At 42.8% G+C, this 27,786-nt stretch overlaps 1 protein-coding gene across 3 annotated transcripts in view; it reads left to right on the top strand.

The window, feature by feature from the left end:
- fam53c (family with sequence similarity 53 member C) overlaps window positions 1-27,786 on the top strand; it is a 216,512-nt gene that overhangs the window by 80,085 nt on the left and 108,641 nt on the right. For all 3 annotated transcript variants that reach the window (XM_087995501.1, XM_043704079.2, XM_043704081.2), the window contains one exon: window positions 18,932-19,752. In XM_087995501.1, the coding sequence (XP_087851627.1) occupies window positions 18,932-19,752 (821 nt within the window). The remainder of the gene's footprint in view (window positions 1-18,931; window positions 19,753-27,786) is intronic.

Below are 27,786 nucleotides of genomic sequence, written 5' to 3'. Positions count from 1 at the left end.
AGTAGACATGGACTACGCTCATGGGATTTTAGCAGAATGAGGGGGTCTCTTGTAGAAACATATAAAATTATCAAGGGAATAAATAAGATAGAAGCAGGGAGGTTGTTTCCACTGGCAGGTGAACCTTGAATTAGGGGGCATAGCCTCAAAATAAAGGAGAACAGGTTTAGGACTGATTGAGGAGGAACTTTTTCACCCGAAGGGTTTTGAATCTGTGTAATTCCACGAGTTGCACTGAGGAGTCCACGAAAAGATCAGCCATGATGTTACTGAATTGTAGAGCAGGCTCAAAGGGCCAAATAGCCTGCTCCTATTTCTTATGTTCTTATGGTACTCACTTTGGCTTCTTAAGAAACTGCGTAGAATTGCAACCTACCATCGAGAAAGTGTGTAAGGATACTGTAGTGATTGTAACAAAGTCAACCATGTGGCCCTCATAGAATATGAGTTCCCTGATTGGGACTGTTAACCTGCTCCAATCAGGGAACCCTGATGGATACATATAGCCAGCTGTGTCAGAGGTTCTGTTCATTCTAAGACTACTTCAGAGGGAGCTGGACCAGTGTCAAGGACTCTGTGTAAATAGAGGATGACTTGGTGACAGGATACCAGCCTCTTCAGGGTTATTTAAAATATAAGTGGTGGAATTGGTAAAGATTAAGTTTTAATGGAGCACAAATCTCAAGTTCCACATTTAGATATAGTCCATGTTTAAATTGGTCAAATAACTAGGCTTGACAAATTCTGCATTTCAACTAATGGATGCTTCTAACTGCTATATGGTCACAAATTAAAACAAACTAATTATACATCAGGATTGGATCACATTTCTCTACAACCTTTGCTCAGTGAAAAAGTGAAAGTATAAAGTCAAACCTTTGATAAAGCTTCTCAGGAAACTGTGCCAAGAGCAAACAGATCTATTTTCTTTTAACTAAGCACCTGCCCTTTCCTTGATCGGTCAGTAATGCCAAGAGTGAAGTCAAGCTAATTAGAGGTGTTCTTTTTAGTGGCGGTGGTGTTCGAGGTTGGTTTGGGATGAATGGGAACACTCTAAGTTTGTTCTGATCTCTTCTCACACACACACATTTCCTTTCATAGATGTAGAATTCTTGCACTCTACACCCAACTTCCATCCCAGCTCAATTCAGTGATCGAACCAGTAAGGTAAATTTGGAAGATAATTACCACAGAACGTAGCTAGCTATATTATGTTTTCAGCAAAAAAATGTGATTGAAAATGGGAACAAAAGTAGTCACAGAATCACAAAGATGTACAGCACGGAAACAGACCCTTCAGTCCAACTCGTCCATGTTGACCAGATATCCTAAATTAATCGAGTTCCATTTGCCAACATTTGGCCCATATCCCTCCAAACCCTTCCTATTCATCTACCCATCCAGATGCCTTTTAAATGCTGCAATTGTACCGTCCTCCACCACTTCCTCTGGCAGCTCATTCCATACACGCACCACCCTCTGCATGAAAAAGTTGCCCTTTGGTCCCTTTTAAATCTTTCCCCTTTCACTTTAAACCTATGCCCTCTAGTTTTGGATTCCCCTACCCTGTGAAAAAGACCTTGTCTATTTATCCTATCCATGCCCCACATGATTTTATAAACCACTATAAGGTCACCCCTCAGCCTCCGACGCTCCAGGGAAAACAGCCCCAGCCTGTTCAGTCTCTTCCTATAGCTCAAATCCTCCAACCCTGGCAACATCCTTGTAAATCTTTTCTGAACCTTTTCAAGTTTCACAACATCTTTCCTGTAGCAGAATTGAACACAGTATTCCAAATGATGTTTCTTTTTACCAGGAGGTCTAGACACCAATTGCATACACCCTGAAAGATGCTAACAATGAAGCCTGAATCTGTACAAGAGCATATATTACATTTTACATAGTCTTTTGCGACTATATAACAGATTTGGACATATATTTTCACTGAAGAGGTACTAATATGAAATTGGGACTGTTATGGACCAGGTCAGATTCCCTCTAAACATTTCAAAAAAGTAGTCCAGACCCAAACTTTTCTAGTTGTTTTGAGCAGGTGTAAAGCGGATATTCCAGGAGTGATGCAGCTGGTCAAAGCCCCTCAGCTTTAAACACAATAAATGTGCTGAATGAAACATGAACAAAAGAGTACAGAATACAGAATAACTTAGCCTATCCAAAAACCCAACAGACTATCCCAACTTAATGATGCTGTTCTAAATTCCTGCAACGAGCCCCTTGAGCACACCCTTGGCAAAAAAAAGGTAAAATCAAACACAGAGTCTTACAGGAAAGAGAGATGGCAGAGAGATTCAGCATAGAACACCTTCCATGTAGCTGTTTCTTTTGGATTCCCAGCTAACAACTGACCAGCAGCTCTATACAGCCAGCCTGCTAAAACCCAAACCAAACCAGAGAAAAGCTGAGCTGGCAGAACTGGCCACTCCCCTTTCATTGTACAAATGTTTTTTTTATAAACTTAAAACCTTCTTCAAGTAGATAAATGCAGCCAAAATGGAATTGGTGTCTTTGTGATCCCACTGAAGAAAAACCAAGCACAACATTGTAACAGGGAGATACTCTCACCAAAATTAATGTAAGCATTTGAACAGTAATGAAAGAAGTAATGGTGAAGGTATAGAACTTGAGTATTTCCAAAAACAAACCTGCTATCAAAGGTTTTCATCCTGCATTGATCAGGACAGGTGCAAGACTTGGATGAGAGTTAGCAGGTGATGGTGTTTCCATGTATCTGTTTCCTTTGTCCTTCCAACCTGTAGAGTTTGTTTGTTTGTTGTCTAAGGAGATTGAGTAACTGCAGTGGATCTTGTAGATGGTAAGCACTATTGCCATTGTGTTTGGCAGTGAAGAGAGGCGGCATGATGGCTCAGTAGTTAGCACTGTTACCTTACTGCGCCAGGGGCCTAGGTTCGATACCTGCCTCGGCGACTGTCTGTGTGGAGTTTGCACATTCTCCCCGCATCTGCACGGGTTTCCTCCGGGTGCTCCGGTTTCCTCCTACAGTCCAAAGATGTGCAGGTCAGATGAATTGGCCATGATAAATTACCCATAGTGTTAGGTGCATTAGTCAGGGGTAAATATAGGGTAGTGTTTAGGTCTGTGTGGGCAACTCTTCAGAAGGTCGGTGCGGACTTGTTGGGCCAAATAGCCTGCTTCCATACTGTAGAGAGTCTAATCTAATGTTGAAGATGGTAGATGAGATGGCGGTCAAGTGGGCTGCTTTGTCCTGGATGGGTCAAATTTCTTGAATGTTAGAGCTGTAGCCATCCAGGCAATTGGAGAGTAGTTCATCACACTCCTGACTTGTGCCTTTATATGTGGTAGAGCATTCATCAGGAGACAGGTGGTAAGTTACTTACCACAGAAGTCCTACCCTCCGACCTGCCAGTATAATCATTGTATGTATGGTCAATGGTAACCCCTGGGATATTGATAGTGAGGGATTCAGTAATAATAATGAGATTCATTATCAAGGAATACTGGTTAGATTCTCCCTTGATTGAGAGGCTCATTGCCTTGCACTAGGGCGGTGCATTTGTTATCCTCCCTTATTGGCTCAAGCCTGAATGTTGTCCAGATCTTGTTGCGTTTGCGCAAGGGCTTCAGTATCTGAGGAAGTGATGGTGCTAAATATTATGCACCCACTCTGACCTTATGATGGATATAAAGTTATTGATAAAGCAGCTGGAAGATGGTTGGGCCTAAGACGCTACTCTGATGACCTCCTGCAGAGAGGTCGTGGGGCAGGAATGATTGGCCTCCCAGAACTGTTTTTTTCCTTTATGCTGAGTACGAGTTGATTAGATTGCAGTCACATGCGCCTACAGTGAAAAGCTTTGTTTTGCGAGCACTACAAGCAACTTCTTGCGCACGGACATATACAGATCATAGGGTGCCTAGAGTGAGGAAGACAAGATACAGCATGGAAACTGACCTTTCAGTCCAACTTTTCCATGTCTCAAACTGAACTAGTCTCATTTGCCAGCATTTGACCTATCTCTCTCTAAACCTTTCCTCTCCATGTACCTGTCAAAATGTTTTTTGACTGTTGTAGTTGTACCTGCCTCTACCACATCCTCTGGCAGTTCGTTCTTTGAATGCACCACCCTCTGCATGAACAAGATGCCTCTCAGGTCACTTTTATATCTTTCCCCTCGCACCTTAAACCTATGTCCTCTAGTTTTAAACATCCTTAGGGAAAAAAACCTTGGCTATGCACCCTGTTCATGTCCCTCGTGATCTTATAAAGCTCTCAGGTCACTCCTCAGTCTCTTACCTCCAAGGAAAACTGTCCTATCCTCTCCTTATAATTCAGTAACATCCTTCTAAATCTTCTTTGCAGCCTTTCCAATTTAATAACATCTTTCCTTTGGCAGAGCGACCAGGATTGTATACAGTAATCCAAATGTGGCCTTACCAATGTTTCATACAGCTGTAACATGATGTCCCAACACCTGTACTCAATGCTCTGACCAACGTAGGCAAGCATGCCAAAGGCCACCTCTATCACCCGGCCTACGGACTTTGAAGGAGCTATATACCTGCAGCCCGCCTGGGTTTAAGGAGATACTTTACTCTGCAGCCAGCTACTGGGGAAGTGAACAGTGCACGGGTGCTTTGGAAGGAGGGCATTGCAGCCTTTACCAGGTATCTCAGTGTACAGGAGCTACAGCTAGATCAGGCATGCAGAGGGTTTAAAGGGTGCAAAGGTCACAGAATCTTGGCATTGGACATATTGCAAATGTGTTGGCTATGAGGCAATATCAAATCAAGCAGCTTACTGTTCCCCAGTGAGGCTGTAACTTTGGTCTGCCATCTGCTGTAAGTAGGCTTGACAGAGCAGTGTGTTACATTCACAGCCCCCCCACACCGACACTTCATTTACCTTGTTCCTGGGTGTTCCACGATCCTGGAATTCAGGGCACTCTTCTAGCAGCAGACACAGAGCTGCTGAATGTAATATTTCCAAGTTTATGGATGACACCAAACCGGTGAATTCAGTGATGAAGAGGATACAAGGAGGCTTCAAGATGATTTAGACTAATTGAAGAGTTTCCCAATGCTCTCTGACTCCAGTTTTGCTACGGCTCCTGATGCTATACTCAATCAAATACTACCTTGGTTCAAGGATAGTAACTCGTATGCCCCCTGTGGAATTATCTCTTCTGCCCATGTTTCATGAGGTTTAGAGCCATATAGCCCTGGTGAAGTCCAAACTGAGTACAGGGTGATCGCTGTATCCACGGATCCGGTTTCAGCGGTTTCAGTTATCTGCTGTTTACCACGGCCCGAACATATTACAGGGAACATTCCAGAACCAGACTGCCGGGAAGGTAAATTTCCCATTTTAAATGAATGGGTTCGCTCCTATCCATGGTTTTGGGCTCCCATGGTAGGCCTTGCAATGCATACCATGCAAGTACAGCGGGACTACTGTATTAGTCCTTTGAAAGTGCTGCTTGATAGCACTAATGATCTTTTCTGTAAGTTTTGTGATGATAGAGAATAGACTGATAAGGCAGTAATTTGCTGGGTTGGATTTAAGCTTTTCATGCCCAGGATGTACCTGGGAAATATCTGTGCTAGAATAGCTTGGCTAGGAACATAGCTAGTTCTGGGGCACGAGCCTTCAGTAGTATTGCTGGGATGTTGTTAGGGCCTGCAACATTTGCAACAGTGAACCTCACCCTTTCATGCTCCACTTTAAAACAGCCAGTCAAGTGATCTGCTCCAGAAACAGGATGCTACTGTCAAGCAGATAGATGCTTTGCCTATCACATAAGTAAATAATTTATCATATGAATTTCAGTGTAGTTGTGATGCCAGATAGGTAGGCCATATTCCCCACAACTGCTCAATCATAACTAACGGTATTTCCCTCTGATGGTTTGCAGTAGACTGAGTACTGTGTACCAGCCAATGTTTGTAGAACTTTGAACAATTTTACATGTGATTCCATGATTGGACAACACTTACCAAACTATTATGAATTTCTGAGCTGAAAATGTGTTGCTGGAAAAGCGCAGCAGGTCAGGCAGCATCCAGGGAACAGGAGAATCGACGTTTCGGGCATAAGCCCTTCTTCAGGAATGAGGAAAGTTTGTCCAGCAGGCTAAGATAAAAGGTAGGGAGGAGGGACTTGGGGGAGGGGCGTCGGAAATGTGATAGGTGGAAAGAGGTCAAGGTGAGGGTGATAGGTCAGACTGGGGTGGGGGCGGAGAGGTCAGGAAGAAGATTTCAGGTTAGGAAGGCGGTGCTGAATTCGATGGATTTGACTGAGACAAGGTGGGGGGAGGGGAAATGAGGAAACTGGTGAAATCCGAGTTCATCCCTGACAAGGGAGTCACGGAGGGAGTGGTTTTTATGGAATGCTGATAGGGGAGGGGAGGGAAATATATCCTTGGTGGTGGGGTCCGTTTGGAGGTGGCGGAAATGATGGCGGATGATGCGCTGTACATGGAGATTGGTGGGGTGGTAGGTGAGGACCAGTGGGGTTCTGTCCCCGCCCCTCCAACCGCCACCAGGACAGACCGTAAAGACCACTCCCTCCGTGACTCCCTCGTCAGGTCCACACCCCCCACCAACCCAACCTCCACTCCCGGTACCTTCCCCTGCAACCGCAGGAGGTGCAAGACTTGCGCCCACACCTCCCCCCTCACCTCCCTCCAAGGCCCCAAAGGAAATTCCATATCCGCCACAGATTCACCTGCACCTCCACACACATCATCTATTGCATCCTCTGCACCCGATGTGGTCTCCTCTATATTGGGGAGACAGGCCGGCTACTTGCAGAGCGTTTCAGAGAACACCTCTGGGACACCCGGACCAACCAACCCAACCACCCTGTGGCTCAACACTTCAACTCCCCCTCCCACTCCACCAAGGATATGCAGGTCTTTGGACTTCTCCATCGCCAGACCACAACAACACGACGGTTGGAGGAAGAGCGCCTCATCTTCCGCCTAGGAACCCTCCAACCACAAGGGATGAACTCGGATTTCACCAGTTTCCTCATTTCCCCTCCCCCCACCTTGTCTCAGTCAAATCCATCGAATTCAGCACCGCCTTCCTAACCTGCAATCTTCTTCCTGACCTCTCCGCCCCCACCCCAGTCTGACCTATCACCCTTACCTTGACCTCTTTCCACCTATCACATTTCCGACGCCCCTCCCCCAAGTCCCTCCTCCCTACCTTTTATCTTAGCCTGCTGGACAAACTTTCCTCATTCCTGAAGAAGGGCTTATGCCCGAAACGTCGATTCTCCTGTTTCCTGGATGCTGCCTGACCTGCTGCGCTTTTTCAGCAACACATTTTCAGCTCTGATTGCCAGCATCTGCAGTCCTCACTTTCTCCTATTATGAATTTCTCCCAATTATGAATTTCTTACAAGTTGTATTAGCAATCAATTTAATATGCAGTTGAGTTAGCAATATAGCTAGCTTATGCTTGCCAAAAGCTATATAGATACATGTGAAAGGGCCTACTCTCTGCAAACAAACAAAGCCCAGTATTGTGCCCTTTCAATTAAACAAAACGTAAGGATTACCTGTGGAATTGCCTTGACCAATTGGACTCCACTTGTCAATGTGTCAGCACTTCTTTCCTCATAGGCGAAAGTGAGGACTACAGATGCTGGAGATCAGAGTCAAAGATTGTGGTGCTGGAAAAGCACAGCAGGTCAGGCAGCATCTGAGGAGCAGGCGAATCAACGTTTTGAGCGTAAGTCCTTCATTAGGAATGAGGCTGATTCCTGATGAAGAGCTTATGCTCGCAACTTTGATTCTCCTGCTTCTCAGATGCTGCCTGACTTGCTGTGCTTGTCCAGCACCATACTCTATGACTTCTTTTCTCATGCGATGTAAATTAGTGTTCCCTTTGAAATTTGGTACTCTTGCATCTGTCCTAAAGTCAAACAGCAAAATTAGGGCATTTAAGGAGTTGTAAATTGCCAGAACCAGATGGCTTCCATGTCAGGAAGAAAGTGTGTGAAAATGATACCGATTCCCTAATTATGATATTTCAAAGTTTCCTTAACTTCAGAACCATTCCTTTGAAATGAGAACATTACACGCTTAAGTAAGAGGAGGGACAAGATTAAATTCAAGACTAGTTAGATGACATCAGTTGTCAGGAAATTAGTGAGTGACTGAAGATGTTGGATTTTCAGCTCATCAGAGAGAATCAGTCTAGGTATTGGATGGAGGGGAATGACCATGGATCTTTATCAAGATTTAAGTCTGGTTGGCCATTTAAGTAAAATCCCTCGATTTTTAATTTGGACTACACAGAATTGAGCACAAATTGTTGACCTGCTTACAATATCCTCTCAACAGCAGGAAAAAGAGTCAGGATAATGGGCAGGTTGTTGCTGAAAATCTTGCCACATCCTCCAATTGCTGATTTTTCCATGAATCACAGAAAACTTATCCCATGCAGACTCACTAAGAAATTGGGATGGTTAAGGATAAATTGGCTTTTATTTTGCAAAGGGATTGGAATGTCCAGGTAAGGAAGGCCTGCGCATTGTGTGGAACTTTGGTGAGCCCACACCTGGAGTATTATATGGTTTTGCCTTCCTTTCTTTAAGGAAGGATAGAAAGGCCTTTATAGGGGTGCAACACTTGATTTCAGAGATAAAGTAGCTATTCCAATAGAATAAGTGTCGGTGTGGGTTGGACACACATTCTCTGCAGCTTAGACAAATTAGAAGCAACCTTTTGAAATGTGAAAAGCTTTTAGAAGGTTTACAAGTAGCTGGAACTGAGCACAGTATCGAGGTTAGTGACTTATTGTTTAGGATTGAGTTGAGGAAATAGTTCACCTAATGTACTTCAAGGAAAGAAATTTGCCATTATTATCTGGTCTGGCCTACATCTGACTGCAAAGTAGACAGTCAGGAGGCTGGAAGAACACAGCAAGCCAGGCAGCATCAGAAGGTGGGGGAGTCATTGTTTCGGGTGTAACTTCTTCAGGACTGGGGGTGGGTGTAGGGGGAGCTGCAGATAAAGGGGTTGGCAGTGGTGAGGGCAGGTTGGTGAAGTGGGGATAGGTGAAGACAGGTAGAGGATATGACCTGGCTGGTCAGTGGGAGGAATGAATCCTGGTGGCAGGGAGGGGTTGGGATGGGTTAGGATGGGAAGGGAGGTTATTTGAAATTGGACAACTCAACGTTGAGTCCTTTGGGCTGTAGGCTGCCCAGTTGGAAGCTGAGGTGTTGTTCCTCCAATTTGCGGTGTGGTTCGTTGTGGCAGTGGAGGTGGCCAAGGGTGGTCATGTCGGAAAGGGCATGGGAAGGGGAATTACAATGGGCCATGACTGGGAGATTTTGTCAGCCCTTGCAGGCCCGGCTGCAAACCATACCCTAAGTTTACACTCGGTCTCCCAGATCTAGAGGAGACCACATTGGGAGCACCTGATGCAGTAAACTAGGTGACTCCAAATGGACAAAATTATGGTTGACTCTTAACTGCCCTCAGAAGTGACTTGACAATTCACTCAGTCAGGGGAAATTAGGGATGGGCAAAAACCCAGTGATGCCCACGTCGTGAGAAGGAATAATTAAAGAAAAGTGGATTTTTTCCCATAGAATATTGAATATTTGGATTTATGTACCCTGAAGACTACAAGTATGTTGTGAAGAGATTCAATGTTGAGATCAATAGATATTTGTCAAATAACAATTGAAGAATTGGACAGGAAAGTGCATTTAATGCAAAGGTCGAACCATTATTTTGACATATGGAGGAGCAAGCCCATTGAGTTGTCTGGACACCTCCAACTTTGTCTGTCATCTAATTGGTAGAAAGTGACTTCTCTCCATTAGGCGTTTATTTGGAGCATTAGCCATTCATTGTAATTGTCTTTGCTGATGGAATATTGAACCAAATGTCGAACTTTGATGACAAAAGGATAGATGGGATTTGTAACTGCTGTGTTTTTAATTAATTATGTGCATAGGCAAAATTGTAGCAAATGGATTTCTGTGCAGGCATGTGTGAGGTCATCCATTTTGGGCTTAAGACCGGTGAGACTTCATTGTAAATGATGAAAACATCTAGAAACCATGCAAATCCCAAAGGGAGTCAAGTTATAAATACATCATAGTTACAGACCACAAAATGTCATGAGCAGGCACAGAAATTCATCAAAAAGCTTAATGGAACTTCAGCCTTTCCATGGGGTGTAGCAGAATACAATGTGTTCGAAGCTGTGCAGAGCCCTGGTTGCACAACACCTGCAGTTCCGCGCACCACATCTTAGGAACGTTATATTGATCTTGGACAGAATGCAATGTAGACTTATTAGAATGATTGAGACATTGTGGGTTGTATTCACAGGAATTTTGAAGATTAAAGTGATTTGGTCAAACTATCCAAGTACACTAAGGGAGCTATTAGAGTTCTTCAAAGCTGTTACTGTTGTTTCGTGGAATCTAGGGCCAGGGGACAAAGCTTTAAAACTACATCCAGGCCTTTCTGCAGTAAAGTATTAAAAAACACTTCCACACACAGCAGGCTGTACATTCAAACTCTCCTGCAAATGACAGCACTGGATTACTTATTTTCAATTCAGAGGCTGAAGGATCTCTGGGAACCAGTGGCACTAATGAATATTGAGCAAAGGCAGGCATTTAATGTTGCACCATGCATAACGTATGATCTCATAAATCGCAGAACTGGCTTAATGGACAAATGGCTTTCTCTTGTATTATTTTTATACCTCAATACGGAGATTTTAGTTAAAGGCATTAAACAATTTGTTCAAAGGTAGATAAATTGGTTGAGATAAATGCTACTTGCTACAGTATATATAGAAAAATGTATGAAGGTGTCTCTTAGACAAGTTATTGAATATTTTGACAGTGTGTCACATCAGGAAATATTGTGACAGATGGTCAAAAACTTAGTCAAAACAATAGGTTTTAAAGGAGGAGGAGAAGTGGGGATTTAGAGATTTTGGGAGAAAGTTCCAGAACTTTGACTGGTCAGCTGATAGGAGTGACGAAAATTAGGGATGTCCAAAAGAGCAGAAGACAGATTTTGAAAAGTGCAGAAATGTTCTTGGGGCGAGAAGCTGTTGGAGAGATACAGGAAGAGACTGGACCATGAAAGAATCTGCATTCATGGATGAGAATTTTAAAATGGAGGGGATGCCAGATCTTGAGGTCAACTATTTCATTGAGTTGAATGACTGAAGTGGTTCATGGGACAGAATGACTTGCTCCTCTCTCTGTTATTGTTGGATAAAAACCTATGTTTTCAGATTTCAGAAAAACAAGTCTGCAATCTAGAACATCAAGTTTAAATCTGGTTTTCAAACCAGTTACATTGGGATGGGAGCATATCCAAGGCACATGAAAAAGCGCTCTGATGAGTACTTCACACAAGGGAGATGGAAGGGGAAAGAAAAACACACAAGACAATCACTGGTGTGCATTACACAGCAAGTACAAGTATACAACTCACAGCCTTCCATGGTGAGCCCTTTATGAAGCTGCGCATGAATAACAATGATTTCTCAAAACCTGATGTACCAAAAAGCTGACCAAGGATTCAGCGTGAATCATTGATTCCACTTGCAACTATATAAAATCCTAGTTACCCAGCTTCAGGGTTCACAGGAGTTTTACTGTGAGAAATTCCAACATGTTGCAGTCTCTATATTAATGCCATTTGCTCAAAGTTACGTTAGACCGCGAGTCCTGATTGTTTTGAAAAGACAGCATAATTGGTTTATGGCATGGGGGTGCTATGTATTCTAGTGTTAATAGCAAACTTGTTAGTGTACCTACATGTGTATATTCTCTTGAAACCATTATAAAGATGTAAGTGTTCTCCACTAAATTCAATATTGTGCTAGGCATGCATCGCCTGCAGTTTGTAACTCCAAAATATTGAACTGAAGTCAGTTTGGGTCACAGGAGAATCAGGTTGAAGTCTTATCCCAATGACCTGAAAAATATCTGAGATCTGCATTCACCTAAATATTGGTCAGTTTATGTATTTTTATGCTATATTTGCTGAAGCTGTTCAGCCTTAGGATTGAACCATATTTGCTATCCAGTATCAATGCATTGCAGGAGAGCAGATTTGATTCGGAGCAGAACTCGGTCTACATTCTTTATTTAAGAAAAGGTTAGAGATGGTGTTTATCTAGTCTGTCAAAAAGCATAATTCAACAGTAACCTCTATTTATTAATTGTCAACAAACTTTGTTCATTCTCCTTTTTATCTTAGCTGAGAAATATGGGGCTTGGTTGTGCTGCTCAAAGATTGAGTGGAAAAGGAATCTGGATAGGCTGTTTTATATGTCCTAACTACATAAGATGCATTTGCCCATGAAAGCCATTAGTTCAGTTCAAATTTATACATTTGTATTGCATGAGAGCTTCCTCTCAAAATCTAAAAGTGGTTTACATGTAATTAGTCTGAAATACAGTGACAATAATGCATTGCACGGTTCCACAGATGAATGACTGGTACACAGGAAGAAATCTTCACTCCTCTAAACAGTATTTTCAGTACTGCTATGGGATCTTCAATCTGCTGAATGAGAATAGAAAGACAATGGCTCAATTAAAATATTGGAAAAGCTGCACCTCCAGTAATTAAGCTAGCTTTCAGTACTGCAATGAAACATTTAGCTGCAATTATGTGCTTGAGACGCAATAGCTCAAGCACAGGCAAGTGCACTATCAGCTTAGCCAAGTTGATACTTGACTTTTGGTACATGTTAATTGACTCCCCAAATTCTGTAACGTATCAGCAATTAGATTTTAATAGACTGGTTGCTAAATAACATAGCATAAAACACTGGGTGTGGGAATGACTCAATAAAATGATCTGCATTCTTCCATTCATAAAAATGTCAAATATCATTGGAAGCTTTGAAATAGAAAATGGTGACCGTGACTACTTTCCCATAGCAGTGATCACAATCTGTCTGAACCTCCATGCACGTATTTGGCATTGGAGCACTTCCAAATTAGGTGTGTCAAGATTAGCTGACACTTATTAACCAATTCATCACTAAGTGGTTGTTGTCAACTGGACTAAATGGAGATTAACTATCTACAGGCCAACTGTTTTTATTAAAATCTGCAGGTTTTAATTTCTCCTCTTTTGAAGCCACAAACAACATATTTGGATATGGTTTGACAGGAAAATTGCACTCTCCTGTGACTTGCTCACCTGATCAGCCTACGTTCAGAAGGTATAAGAGCAGAATGAGGCCATTCAGCCCATCTGTTCTGCCATTCAATCATGGCTGATATGCTCCTCAGGGAGGAGAAAGTGAGGACTGCAGATGCTGGAGATCAGAGCTGAAAATGTGTTGCTGGAAAAGCACAGCCGGTCAGGCAGCATCCAAGGAGCAGGAGAATCGACGTTTCGGGCATGAGCCCTTCTTTCTGAAGAAAGGCTCATGCCTGAAACATCGATTCTCCTGCTCCTTGGATGCTGCCTGACCTGATATGCTCCTCACCCCATTTTTCTGCCTTCTCTCAATATCCCTTCAACCCAGTACCAATTAAAAATCTAATTCTTCCTTAAATTTGCATACTGTCTCAGCAGCCACCATACTTTGGGGTAGCGAATTCCACAGATTCACAAGTAGTTTCTCCTCAACTTTGTTTTAAATTTGCTCCCCGTTATCCTAAGACTATGATGTCTCATCTTAGAATGCCTCAGAAAAGCAAGTATCTACTTCACATCTATTGTATCCACACCTTTTATCTTGCATACCTCAATTTGACCATTCATCTAAAAACCAAAGAGTATAGATCTAAACTGTTTAATCTCTCTTCATACAACAATCTCCTCATCTCTGGAATCAAGCTAGTGAATTGCCTCTGATGCCACTACATCTTTTATCAAGGGGACCAAAATTGTGCACAATACTCCAGGTGCTGTCTCACTGATACCTTGTATTGTTGTAACAATGCTTCCTTACCTTTTTATATTTTATTCCTTTAGCTATAAAGACCAGCATTCCATTTGCTTTCTTTATTATCTGCTGTACTTGCATGCTAGTTTTCTGTGATTCATGAATGAGTACACCTAGATCCCTCTACACCAGAGCACCTCAAGGTGTCTCCCCATTAAGGTAACCGGTTGTCTTCCTATTTTTTCAACCCAAATGCATGACCTCTCACTTAAACACATTAAAGTTCATCTGCAACATTTTGGCCCATTCTCCTAAGTTATTTATATTCATTTGTAAGGCTCTTATTTCCTCATTGCAATTTACCGTCCTGCCTATTTTTGTGTCATCTGTAAATTTGGCTATAAAGCCTTCGATCCCTTCCAGGGTCACTTGACCTGAAATGTTAATGTTTACTCTGATTTCTCTCCACAGATGCAGCCAGACCCGCTAAGCTTTTCCAGCAATTTCTATTTTTGTCCCTCATTTATAGTATCTGCAGTTCTTTCAGTTTTTACTTGGTCAGTCTTCAGCTGTGAAGTGTTGATGAACTTTTTAACAATGGTGGTATCACGGGAGTCCAGTCCTGCCCATTGTCAGCTGTCCACCTGAATCCAGTTTTCAATGAAATACTCTGGATAGCCAGGAGGACAGTAAATTCGAGCTTATTTTATCCTTAGCTCAGGCACTGAGGCTAATTGTCTTGGAGGGGGTGAACAGTTTGATGCATTGTAGCTTCTTTCCATCTGTCAATGATGTCAAGAATAGTTTGGAGTAAAATTATTTTCAGACAGCAGTGCTGTAAGATTATGCAGCTAAAATGGAAGTGGGGCGATCTGTATTTGTGGACATTGAGAATATCAGCTGAGGTTCCTGCACAAATAACATCACAGAATGTTGAAAGTAGATAGTGTCATGACCTGTGGTTTGTAGATTTTTTTGTCTTTTCAGCATCTGTAAATGTTGAAATAATTATCTAATTCTGCCTTCCTCTTGCCATAAATATGCAATAGCTTTTGAGTTGTTGAAATCAACTGAGAAATTGTAAGCCAATTTCTGCAACGCATGCAATTTTTTTTATCTTAAAATTCTCTGCGCGGGCTTGTACGCTATTGTTCATAAATGGTTGCAGTTCTGCTTGTGTCTTATCTTCTTCTCTTGCCTTTCTATCCATCCACATAAGATTCCAAGGCAGACTACTGGAATAGTGAAGATGCTTAAGAAAACTCCTAAACACTTGTTTATCTCCCCAATTTATTTTGCACATGGTAGTATGATCAGATGGGGAAAAGAGTGAAACAAATGTGAAGATGCCTTCTATACCACTTAGCGTTGGTCATTGAACTATCCTCTGTATACCGCAGGGCATCTTTATGACTGGTATTTTTACTTTTGGTGTCATTAGTAACATCAAATCAAAGGAGATTTGGCTCCAGGCCATGTTATTAGCCTGCAGGTGTTGATGTGTTCACTTTACAGACTGTCATTGCAATTCTGGCCTGAGCCTGGCCTTGTGTTGTAACAGTCTGCATGGAAGGGTCAAATGAAACAAAACAGACTTGGGTTAAAGGGTGGCAGTGGCCTTTAACCCAAGGAAATGTATCCTAGGGCAACAGCTAGCTTTAATTCACTACCTTCACAGTCAAGCTGGTTTGAGATAAGAGACATTTGTTTGGTCAAGGCTCCTAAAAAACCCAAAATGTAAAAACTCAAAAGGTTCTCATACTGATCTGCAACCTGACTGTGTAAGCTTCCAAAACTTAAAGGAGTTGTTTCTACATGATTACTTAGAGACAGGATTTATACTTGTAAAAATAATTTGAATTATTGTGCTTGCATTGGTCTCATGCTTGACCCACTTCCAGCCCCTTTTAATTGGTTTGCAGTATTCCTGCCCTCTGTCAGTCATCTTCGGCAATCGCACACAAACGAACATGATTGTCCACCTAGAACATTCTGTGTCACGAGTCCTGGGTTTGTGGGTTTTTGGTGTGGTTGATGAGCCCAATCCTAGAGACACATCTCTGACCACACATTTGGCAGGAGTTTCCGGGGAGTGGAAGTGGTCCATGGCCTTAAGATCGCAGGCATTCTTTTCTCCCAATCCTTTTCCTACTTCCTGTTGCCGCCAGGTCTTCCCAAAGGATTGTATCCATTCATACAGGAGTTTCCTCCAGGTTGGTTTCTTCTAAACGAAGGTCTCCCTTGTGTTGACATCTATGTTGCATTTCTTGAGGGAAGCCTTCAAAGAATCTGTGACATGCTTCCTTTGTCCTTGTCTTGTTTGAGTGCCTTCCTTGAGTTGGCTAAAGAAGATTTGCTCTCATAGTCAGGACACTGGCATCCTAAGCAAGTGACTGGCCCGACTGAGTTGGTTTCGGTTGGACATGGCCTCGATATTGGTGCAGCTTGGTGCTTCGGGGACACTGACGTTAATACACGTCCTCCCAGCTGATCCAGAGAATTTGCATCAATTAGCATTGATGGGACTTTTCAAAGGCTTCAGGTGGTATCTACACATACTCTAAGGTTTGGAGTCAGAAGGATGACTGCCTTATACGCAAGGATCCTGATCTCCGTGTCATGGTCATTGAAAACTTTAACCCTTAGGCTTCCGAAAGTGGTGCTCACAGATTGGATGCATTGTTGAATTTCTGCATCAGTGACAGCCTACGATCAAAGGTTATTTCCCACATAGGGGAAATGTTCCAGGTTTGGGAGGATTTCTCTGTTGACCTTAATGGAGGGTTAGACCAGACCTTAACTTGGGACAGGTTGGTAAAGGATTTGAGTCTTCTTGAGGTTGAGGCTGAGACCAATTCTTCAGTATGCTTCTGCGAAAGCATTAAGTAAAGCTTGAAGATTCTCTTGTGAGAAAGTACTGATGACATTGTCATCCGCATACTGAAGTTCCACAAGCGAGGTCAGATTTCAGTTTCTTCTTGGATTTCAACAGGGTGAGGTTATAAGTTTTCTGTCCATCCTGTAAATAATGGTCACACCCCTGGGATGTTTGTGCTCGACAAGATGAACAATCATGGAGATGAGGATGGAGAAAAGGATCAGAATGATGACACATCCATACTTAACGTCAGTCTTGACCTCCAGAGGATTTGTTATATTACCATCAGTGAGGACTTTTTGCTGACACCTTAGTGTGGAAGAGACGAGGATGTTGATGAATGTCTCTGGACAGCTAGCCTTTGACAGGGTCTTCCATACTCTTGGTCACATTGATGATAGCCTTGTAGTGTATTAAATGTAGTGTAGTTGATGTTGTTGCTGGCACTTCTCTTGGAGTTGCCGAGCTGTGTAAACAATGTCCATAGTTCCCTGGTTTGGTTGGAAGCCACACTGGCTTTCTGGATGGATTTCTTCAGAGACTGGGACAAAGTGCCTAATGAGGATTTGGACGATGATCTTCTCTGTCATAGAGAGCAGGGAGGTTCCTCAGTAATTCCCATGGTCCAATTTGTCTCCTTTCTTAAAGACCATAGCAATGGCAGTGGCAGTTTCTTTGATGATTTTCAGGCTTAGTTGGAGATGCCAACTAAGCTCTGCTCCTCCAAGTTTGAAAATCCCTGCTGGAATCCTGAATATTCCTGTGACTTTTCCATTCCTCGTGTGTAATGGAGTCTTCAACTTCTATGCTAGGTGGGAGTCCAAGATCATCTTTGATCTGTTGGGGAATATCCTCAAACACGTTCTCATTGGCAATTGTAATGCAGTTGAGGAGGTCTTTAGGTGTTTTTTCTATTGGAGACTGCTGTTTGTTTCTCAAAAGGGTTCTATCCTTATTGTATGCTGGTTTGAGGTGGCACTGAAGAAACCTGGGTGTCATGCTTGTCAACAAGAAGTTGTAGCTCCTTAGTTTTTTGTCAGTCCACCTCTTGGTTCTTGATTTCTGTAGTTCCTTGCAGCTCTGTCATTGCTATTTGCCTTGCTGATTTTGTCAGGCATAGAGAGTTTTCCTTCTCTTGCTGCTGAGAACTTGGATGATGTGGTCATTCTCGGCAAACCAGTCTGTGTGTTTCCCGGTTTTGTACCCAATAGTTTCTTCACACCATGAGGCAGTGGCTGCACAGATTTTCTCCACTCTATTTAAATGAACTCTTTGGATTTTGGTGAAGACATCATTGGAAATTCACTAGCATACTCGGCCCTTGAAACCGCTGAACGTTGAATTTTTTTTCAGAACATTTTCCTCGTCTTCAGCTGGTGGCATTTGATGGGCGTTGAGTAGCCAGACTATGATAATTATTCCCTAAGTAATGGCATTCACTCCTCGCTACCATAATTACTTCCTCCATTTGCTTGATTACTAAAGTCAGCATACTGACCGATTTCTCACCATGGTTCCCTTGTGCATGAATACATCATTTCAATGGCAGGACTGTTTGGTTACCAATTGCTGCTGCTGGATAGCTTCTACTCCAAAATTTTTTCATATTCCTATTACGTTGCAAAATTGCCTGCACCGACTGCTGTTATGTTTTTCGCATGATTTATTCGTGTTACATTGATTTCCACAAGGTCAATGCATAACCTTTTGTTGGGCACCCCAAGATAATATGCTGTATGGAAGACATAAAGCTGATGGTGAAACAAGAATAAAGATGTCCCCTCAACCGCTGTCCTCTAAGTTGTACTTTAGTCAGTAAACAGACAAGCTGATGCCCATGTTCTTCCAGTTCACACTGCATGAACTGATTTGAGCTGAGACAGAAGTTAAGATGCTACAGTTGGTTACAGCACTAGACAGTGAAAATTTAGCCTGGGCCCCCATTCCCAATTGTGGTCCAAGATCCATGCTTTGATACCCAGAAATACAGATGTTAAGATTATAATGTGGTCATTGCTTATTGAATCAGTACCCGTGGAACTGCTAAACCATGGTGTCGTATCTTGATGAGAAGTCTCTGCTCAAATGTTTTGTTGATGCTTCTATGCTATGACTGTGTTTTTGACCTCTCTTCCCCTTTCTTTTTGGCAGAGGAAAGGAAGTGGAATGTATTTGACACTTCACATGCTGAATTGCCAATGAATATGGGGTTCCCTTCGCTCACAAGCTACAACCTAAATAGCATCAACTCCTCCAGTCCGAACAAATCCTTGTGGACAGGACCAGCAACGAGTACGTGGATGGGTCACATGACAAGCACCTCAGTGGGGAATTTAAGTGACTTGCAATTCTCTGAAAGTTTTGCCCCTCTCCCAGATCCACCAACCAAAAGGCACTGTCGCTCACTGTCTGTGCCAGAAGACCTGTCACGCTGCAGGTCTCTGTGGAAGCCAGTGGGCTCCAAGGTGTGGACTCCTGTCAAACGGCGTTGTAACAGTGGTGGAAATGCAGGCCCACAGCTCAGTAACCCAACTCAGCGCCCCACCAGCCTTGGTCTCCAGCAGCTGCCCAACTCTGGCCACTACTCAACCACCAGCAGTTTCACTTTTTCCAGCCTCACAACATCTCCTGAATCCCCATTGCCATGGATGCTGTCGCCAAGCAACCTCAGCACAGATATTGGCGACAGAACTTTTTTGGGCGTGCAGTGCATTTTGCCTGAGCATTGCACGTTCATTCCACAGAGGCGCTTCTCACTCTCCCCCGTGCACATTCAGGAGGCAGCAAGATGTCTGCTCTCAGCCAAAAGTACACCTTCCTCTACTCCAGAGATGAACCGACGGCAGCAGGGCCTGTTGCGGAGTCACTCCCAGCCCTGTGACTTAAACGAACGCAAGTGTGGCGTAAAACGAAGGCACGATGATGATGTCCGATGGACAAGGCCCACCTTAGACTTCTTCAAAATGAACCAGGTATGTCCTAATGTGTGGGAACCAATTGATCTCTTAATCCATTGTAAAACAATATGTAATATGAATACGCAATATTAAGGATCTAGAATCAGGCCTGGAATATGAAAAGCTTTTCCCTGCCTCACAACATCTCCTGAATCCCCATTGCCATGGATGCTGTCGCCAAGCAACCACACCACAGATATTGGCGACAGAACTTTTTTTGGGCGTGCAGTGCATTTTGCCTGAGCATTGCACGTTCGTTCTGCAGAGGCGCTTCTCACTCTCCCCCGTGCACATTCAGGAGGCAGCAAGATGTCCTACCCCGGAAAAAAAAACGCCACAACTTTTGATATTATCTTAACCAGTTTCCAATAAATATTGCTGAGGATCAAGACTTCCATGTCATGGGCGGCACAGTGGCACAGTGGTTAGCACTGCTGCCTCACAGCGCCCGAGACCGGGTTCAATTCCCGCCTCAGGCGACTGACTGTGTGGAGTTTGCGCGTTCTCCCCGTGTCTGCGTGGGTTTCCTCCGGGTGCTTCGGTTTGCTCCCACAGTCCAAAGATGTGCAGGTCAGGTGAATTGGCCATGCTAAATTGCCCGTAGTGTTAGGTAAGGGGTAAATGTTGCGCTTTGGCGGGTTGGTGTGGACTTGTTGGGCCTGTTTCCACACTGTAATGTAATCTAAAAATCTCAGACTGCTCAGCAACCTTTGTCCTTTATGGATTCTGGCATCCTGCTCTTTATAAACTGCCTTTGGAAAAATGTTTCATGTGCATCTGAATTGAAACAAGTAAAGTGGTGGGGCTGGTGAAGTCAGTTCGGCAGCTCGGCTTCTCCATTACTGATTTTGATTGGCAATGCAAAAAATTTTAAATACTATAATTTGACTGTTGCAATCTTGCAGTGCAATCTGGATTGATTATGCTGCTTGAGCAGTGGCTTACATTAACTGCATCTGCGCTTTTCAACAAGGAAAGAAACTATTGCAGTAACGTGATGCTTGTGTGCTTCTGTTTGCAGGAGAATATGCTCTACATGTAAGCTACGTTACCTTGGACCAATACAAAATCATACTAAACAGTAAACAAATTCTTTTATTTGTGCTTGCAGTGAATAATCTCCAATTAGGGCACCACACCTAAATACAAAAGTCACTACACTTATATAATTAAAGATTAACACAGATTGCTTTTTATAAATCTCTAATTGCAGTTTGAAACTTGTTTGAAAAGCAACAGAAAATCCTTTGTCAATTAATATATAGTAACAGTGTGTAAGTGGCATTTTTAAAGACACTGGCACCATTAAGTCATGAAGCTTCTATAAGAGCCCTGGATGATACATAGATTACATCAGGTCAGCCAGCATCCATGGAGAGAGAGCAAGCTCGTGTTTTAAAACTGAAGCTCTGATGAAGAGTCATCTAGACTCGAAATGTTAGCTTGCTGTCTCTCTCTCCATGGCTGCTGTCTGACCTGCTGTGTGATCTCTGTTTGTTGTTTTCAGTACAGTTTCCACTATCTGCAGTAATTAGCTCCTACCTTGACAATCTGCATGGGCCAGTACTGCAAATCCAATTAATTTCCTTTCGTCTACAGCAAACAGGTTCTCCAGAGTTGTTTGTATGATGCGCAGCAACAGGAATGAAGATGCTGTAACGTTATGTTCAGATATCTTGTATTGCATGATCTGCTTTTGGTTGTGTTTGATTGTACAGTACTGGGTAGTGAAGCCAGGGCCGGCTAAAGTATTATGCAGGCAAACCTTAGTTCTGGCATGCCCAAATCCATGTTAACTTGGTATCAACCAATTGTCAGAAATCTTTACATCCCTCTCTCAAATCCTGACCTTTACTGCCTGACTCCAGACTAATAATCCAGCCATTTTGTGTCTCCTCTTCTGGCAGACCTATCCACAGTCTTACTGTAGTTCAGTGATTTAATGGATGAGTACAGAATAAAGGGTTCTACTGTCAGACAATACAGAGGCATGTCCTGACTTGGATCATTACTTTTCATGAGTAATGGTAAAATGTGTTAAATTTTCCATGGTTATTGATTCACAACTACTACTTATTTGCAAAGTACATTACCCTTTGATCTCCAGTGGTAGTTTAATCTGGCTAGAGATATTACTACTTGAAATTTGCTTTATTGAAAATTGGGGAAAGAACAAGAATAGAGGGTACCTGGGAACAAAGTCATTTCCCAGGTTCTGCAAGTTCGACACCAGCTGGGTTGGGTGGGATCCCTTGTAAAAGGCGAAACAATTATAGATGCTATAAATCAGAAACCATTCTGAGGAAGGGTCACTAGACCCAAAACTTTAACTTTGATTTCTCTCTGCAAGTACAACAGACCTGAGTTTTTCCAGCAGTTTCTGGTTTTCCCCTTGTGAAAGGGCTTGCTGCAACCTTCTCTAGGGCCATTGACAATAAACATCTAATGCTGGCCTTGTCATTCATACTGCATCTTAAGAAGGCTAATTTTAAAATGCAATTCTTGACATAAGCCATTCAACCCACAATCTTCCATGATGATTCCTGATGAAGGGCTTTTGCCCGAAACGTCAATTTTCCTGCTCCTCGGATGCTGCCTGACCTGCTGTGCTTTTCCAGCACCACTCTGATCTTGACCCCACGATCTTCCACCTCAAGGCACTTACCCCACACTCTCCATAACCCTTGATGCCATTTGTTTTTTTTTTAATTTTGCATCTCATTTGTTCAATGTGATTGTCACTCATTCTTTAAAATTGTAGATGCAGGCCCAGCCTCCTCTATATCTCCTCTTCAAACAGTTCTACCATCCGAGGATTTAATCCAGTCAATCTCATTGAGGTCCCTGTATGCCAGATTTATTGGAAATGGAGATTAAACCTCAAAGTATAGTGACTGTGATCCCCACTTACAATGAGTCATTTAGCCCATCAAGTCTGCTCCACCATTCATAGTTGATCTAATATCCTCAACTTCATTTTCTGCCTTTTCATCATAGCCATTGATTCCGTTCCTGATTAAACATCTGTGTATCTCAGTGTTGAATATCCATAATGATCCAGTCTCAACAGCCTTCTGCAGTGAAGGATCCCAGAGTTCATTACCCTCTGCAAGAGGAAATTCTTTCTCATCTCTGCCTTGAATGGACAATCCCATTGGTTGTAAAGCACTTTGAGATGCCCAGGGATTCTGAAAGTGCTATATAACGCAAGACTCATTTTCTTTTTGCAGCCTAAGTATTCAACATCAAAGAGGCAGGATTTAAGGCAGTCTTAATGAGCAAAGCTAGACAGAATGGGGGTTCCAAAGCATCAGGCCTTGACAGCTGATGGCACCGCCACCAAAGATGGAACAATTAAGATCAGGGATGCTTTTGAGTCAGGAATTGAAGGAGCTCTGATTTCTGTTAAGATTGTAAGCTTGGAAAAGGTTATGGTGGTGAGAGCATGGAATATTTTGGAAATTGAGGCACTGCTTAACTGTAAGGCAGTGCACACAAAGCAATCGCACAACATCTTGCTGTGATTATTAAATGGGTGTTATGTTACAGAACACTTGGGGAGTCTGCGTTGTTTGAGCAATGTATTCTTCAACATGCATGTTGTAGTCTGGAGCTATGAATAGTGATATTGTACAGTGTTTTAAAAATAAGTGTCAGAAGAACTTGCTCATTTAGCTGCGTTACTAATTCTTTGCTTTTGTATTCTCATTTTCACCAAGTTTTCTAAGTGGTTCTTGCATGCTGTTTCCACTCACCCTCCTGATAATGCCAAATATATTAAAAATTTGCAAACAGGAAGCCATTGTGTCTCTGCTTCATGCACCCACTTCCCTTAATTAGAACAGGACCTATTAAACTCTTCACTTTTTGGTCAATTATCATAAATGGTGACTTGCAGATTATGGTAAGGTACCAGTGTGAAAAGTCAGCAGCTTGGAGAGAGCTGAGCAGAAACCACAGCTTTTAACGTTCATGTGAAAGCGAGCAGAATCGCTGGGTTATCGACAAACCAATAGACTTGAGTTTGAGTTGAAGTTCATTACTGAAGCATTTTGTCTTCCAAGATGCTATGCTTATGCAATTCTTTAGTGCTTGCCTTTGGTTGTATATTCAAAGCCTTGTGATAAAAAGGAAACTTAGTATTTGTAAGTGCCACCACTGCAATGATATCTATGCGGATGCTTGCATGTTCTCCTGTTATGTGAGCATCTCTGAACTAAAAACAGCTTATTTAAAAAATATCTCTTTCCTGGTGCTGATACAACCTTTTTGTTTAAGTTAATGTAATTCCACACATGTACACATGTTTCTGGATTGTTGTTATTGTAGCTGAATGGGGGGATGAAAATAATTTTTATTTTGAAGTTAGCTATTTCAACAGGAGGTTTACAGTGCGATAATTTGTTCCTCCTCCCCTGGAACACTGGCCATTTGAAAGTTGAGAGCTGGCAAGGAAGCTGGTTTTCAGCCATCGTGGCGCAGTGTCCAGTTGATTGTATTTGTTTTTGCAGGTGCTTTGCCCAAATGCTTGTGGTGCTGACTTCAAGAAGGACTCCAGTGTTTGTTGTTGAGGAATATGTTGAGCGCCTCCCATGTCTTGGCAATGACTTCCCTCAAAAGGCCACAGTTCATGAGGAAGTCCAACACCGGATTAGCTACGCCCAACTCTCCCTTCTCTAAACGATGGCAGCAAGGGCTTGACAACAAATACCTCCACGAGTTGATTAAATACCCAAGTATGTAGAGTGGTTGCCATCGCTATATTCCTGTGTTGCAGTAGAACCTAATTACATATCAGCAACACATAGGATCACTGCAGAAGTTCCATTCTCTGTACTGCCTCAGCCATATTCTGTGATTTGATGGGAGGGTAGCCAGACACATATTAGTGTCCCTTAAAGTGTAAAACTGAACTAGGTCATGCAGATTTGTCTCTTGGTTGATTTATTCAAACTCTTCAAATGGAGGAAGGCAAAATTGTTACCTGTTGTGCGAAGCTTCAAAATGAACATCGTCCTTAATGCTGAAATACATTTGAGGTAGAGAAGTGCAGAATTAAAGGCGACTGGAAGGTGCTCAGAATGAGACGCATAAAGTTCTTTCCAAAAAGCAGCAAAACAAACAGGGGAAACTGCATCCTTTATTCACTTGGCCACATGCACAAACTTTAGGAACACAGCCAGCTGCTAAAAAGGCCAAAATTATTATTGTGTCTGCCTGATTGGAAGTTTATTTCAGCCTGAACCTGATCTAAACAAACGATACAAAGTCCTTAAATCAGAGGATAAACTTGTTAGGGCTTGGGAGACAGTTGGAAACAGTCCTGGTATGTGAGGGATGGCCAATGTTTGAAGGAGACCAATCCAAAGAATGAAGACTCCATAAGGTAGGTAATCTGCTTTCACTATCATGGGAGTGAGTGGGAGGTGATTTGCTTCAATTGCTTTGCACAGTGCTCAGTTTAGTAACAAAGCAAAGATAAGAGCTCTGGTATTATTTAGCTTGGAAGAAACCAGATTCCTTCATAATTGATGTGGTTGTGGTTCACTGTTCTTTAAACTTCTGATTTAGTCTACAGTAATGATTCTAAAGACAAAATTACTTGTGCTAATTATTCCAAAAATATACAAACAAGTTTTGGACCCCAGCCTGAATCTCAGTGTGGCATGCTTGGCTGTAATATGGCTTCTGGAGAGATTTCTTGCTTTTTTTGAGCAATTAGAGAAATTTCACCCTTTCCAGAACACGTTGAATCCTTTTAGATCTGATTGGTCAGCTTGGCTGATGTGCCAGATGTATACTACTGCAGCACCCAATAATACTTTTCTGTCTGTCAGTATCTCCCCTCTACAGAATTATGATTCTTCCTCAAAGGATACTTTTGAATATGTGTGTCAAGAAAGGGATTGCTTCAGCAAATGTGTATCTTTGGGCTGTAACTGCTGCTGCATTGATAAAGATTTGATGTTTTCTTGCAGATGGATAGACAGTACATTGGGTTGTAATCAACTAGGCAAAAGTGAGGACTGCAGATGCTGGAAACCAGAGTTTAGATCAGAGTGGTGCTGGAGAAGCACAGCAGGTCAGGCAGCATCCAAGGAGCAGGAAAATCGACGTTTCGGGCAAAAGCCCTTCAGGAATGAAGGCAGGGAGCCTCCGGGGAGAAGAGAGAAATGGGAGGGAGGTGGGACTGGGGAGAAGGTAGCAAAGAGTACAATAGGTGAATGGGGGTGGGGATGGAGGTGATAGGTCAGAGAGGAGGGTGGAGTGGATAGGTGGGAAGGGAGATTGGCAGGTAGGACAGGTCATGGGGATGGTGCTGAGCTGGAAGGATGGAACTGGTGTAAGGTGGGGGGAGGGGAAATGAAGAAACTGGTGAAGTCCACATTGATGCCCTGGGGTTGAATTGTTCCGAGGCAGAAGATGAGGCGTTCTTCCTTCAAGCATCAGGTGGTAAGGGAGCGGCGGTGGAGGAGGCCCAGGACCTGCATGTCCTCGGCAGAGGGGGAGTTGAAATGTTGGGCCACGGGGCGGTGGGGTTGATTGGTGCGGATGTCCCGAAGATGTTCCTTGAAGCGCTCTGTGAGTTATTGTTCCCATTTTGAAGTGATTTTTTTGATGATCATGATCATCTCAGGATATGCTGAAGCTACACTTTGGTTGAATACAATTCTTCTGCGGAGAGTGACCCACAGCATCTTGTGGATTCTCAGGTTTAAATCGCTAGACCTGGAGTAAGGTTAAAATCCAAAAGGCCCGCAATGAGTATGCGGACAGATGTAAAGTGAATTTGCGATCCTTCACTCCACAGGCAGTGAGGTTGTGTTGTTAGCTCAGTGACATTTGCCATTTTTCTGTGAATGCTTTTAAACTCTCTATCCTTTTTGGAAACTTGTTACCCATATATTTCCCACTTGGAAACAACTGACCATGGCTAGATTGCAGATTAATAAGCACAGGTAGACCCTATAGCTGTTTTGTGTGTATCCAGACAACAAATGCTGGTAGGCTGCTTCATTGTGACTTAAAAGCACAACAAATCTATCTCTGTAGCTCACTGAGCTACAATAGGAAGTGGTAAGCTTGACTATTCCATGATGCCCATTATTCTGGGCATTACCATTAATTTTAGCACCTCCTATGTGCCATCTCTGGATGAGATCAGCTATTGTAGTCTTTGGACTTGACCGCTTGGACCAATATTTGCGTTGAAGAGTACTGGGCAGAGTGTAGTGAACCAATGGAACTGCTCTCTTTCTGACACTCATTTGGTCTGCTTTCCGATTGACATGCAGATTCATGTGGCACTGCGATGGTGCGTGCGTGCGTGTGTGTGTATGTACTACATGCGGGCCTTGCTTATCATGTCATCCCAGTGTTTGTGATGAATGGTAAAATAAATAGGAAAATTGGAAATGCACAACATCATTAAGTGAAGCCAAAGTGTAATTTACCCTGAAGGGTAGCCACCTGTCAGAATATGCCTTTTGTCTTTATAGCATTGATAGGCCTGCTGTGTATTTTCAGTTTCTCGTTTTTATTGTTGATATTGCTGTCAGTATGTTACAGATCATGTTCTGGCTCAATTCTCATTTCTACAAGCCATCTTGTGCTTCTCTGTCTAGTTCACCATATGACTAACCATTTTTCAGGAGGTCCAGAAACATCATTTCTTCTTCCATTTTTTTCTTATTGTTTAATCTGACATATCTTACGAACTTAACGGGAGGAAATCTTCTGGCATTCAAATACCACGCTATCCAGTTCAGCTGCCTACAGTGGGAAATGCATTTGTACTGTGGATGAATACATTCTGCTTCACAGACCTTGCATTACTTTCCTCTCGAACCCATTTGAGCATTTCCTTGTTTCAGTCTGAGGGCCAGGAATTGAAGAGCTACCATGCGTTTCATTGCCATCGGCCCTGTCTTAACACTAATTCAGATAGGTCTGATGAGTAAAACCACTCTGATTTTTGAAAGTTACAGTGCTGATCCTGGTTTCGTGTTGACCTGACTGCACAGATAGAAGCAACTTTCCTGAAATTTT

The sequence above is a fragment of the Chiloscyllium plagiosum genome, unplaced genomic scaffold (genome assembly GCF_037043375.1).
Source record: "Chiloscyllium plagiosum isolate Xiang-an unplaced genomic scaffold, Cpla_swu_hap1 HiC_scaffold_16, whole genome shotgun sequence".
Taxonomy (NCBI): Eukaryota; Metazoa; Chordata; class Chondrichthyes; order Orectolobiformes; family Hemiscylliidae; genus Chiloscyllium; species Chiloscyllium plagiosum.
This window is presented reverse-complemented; position numbering and strand designations above follow the sequence as displayed.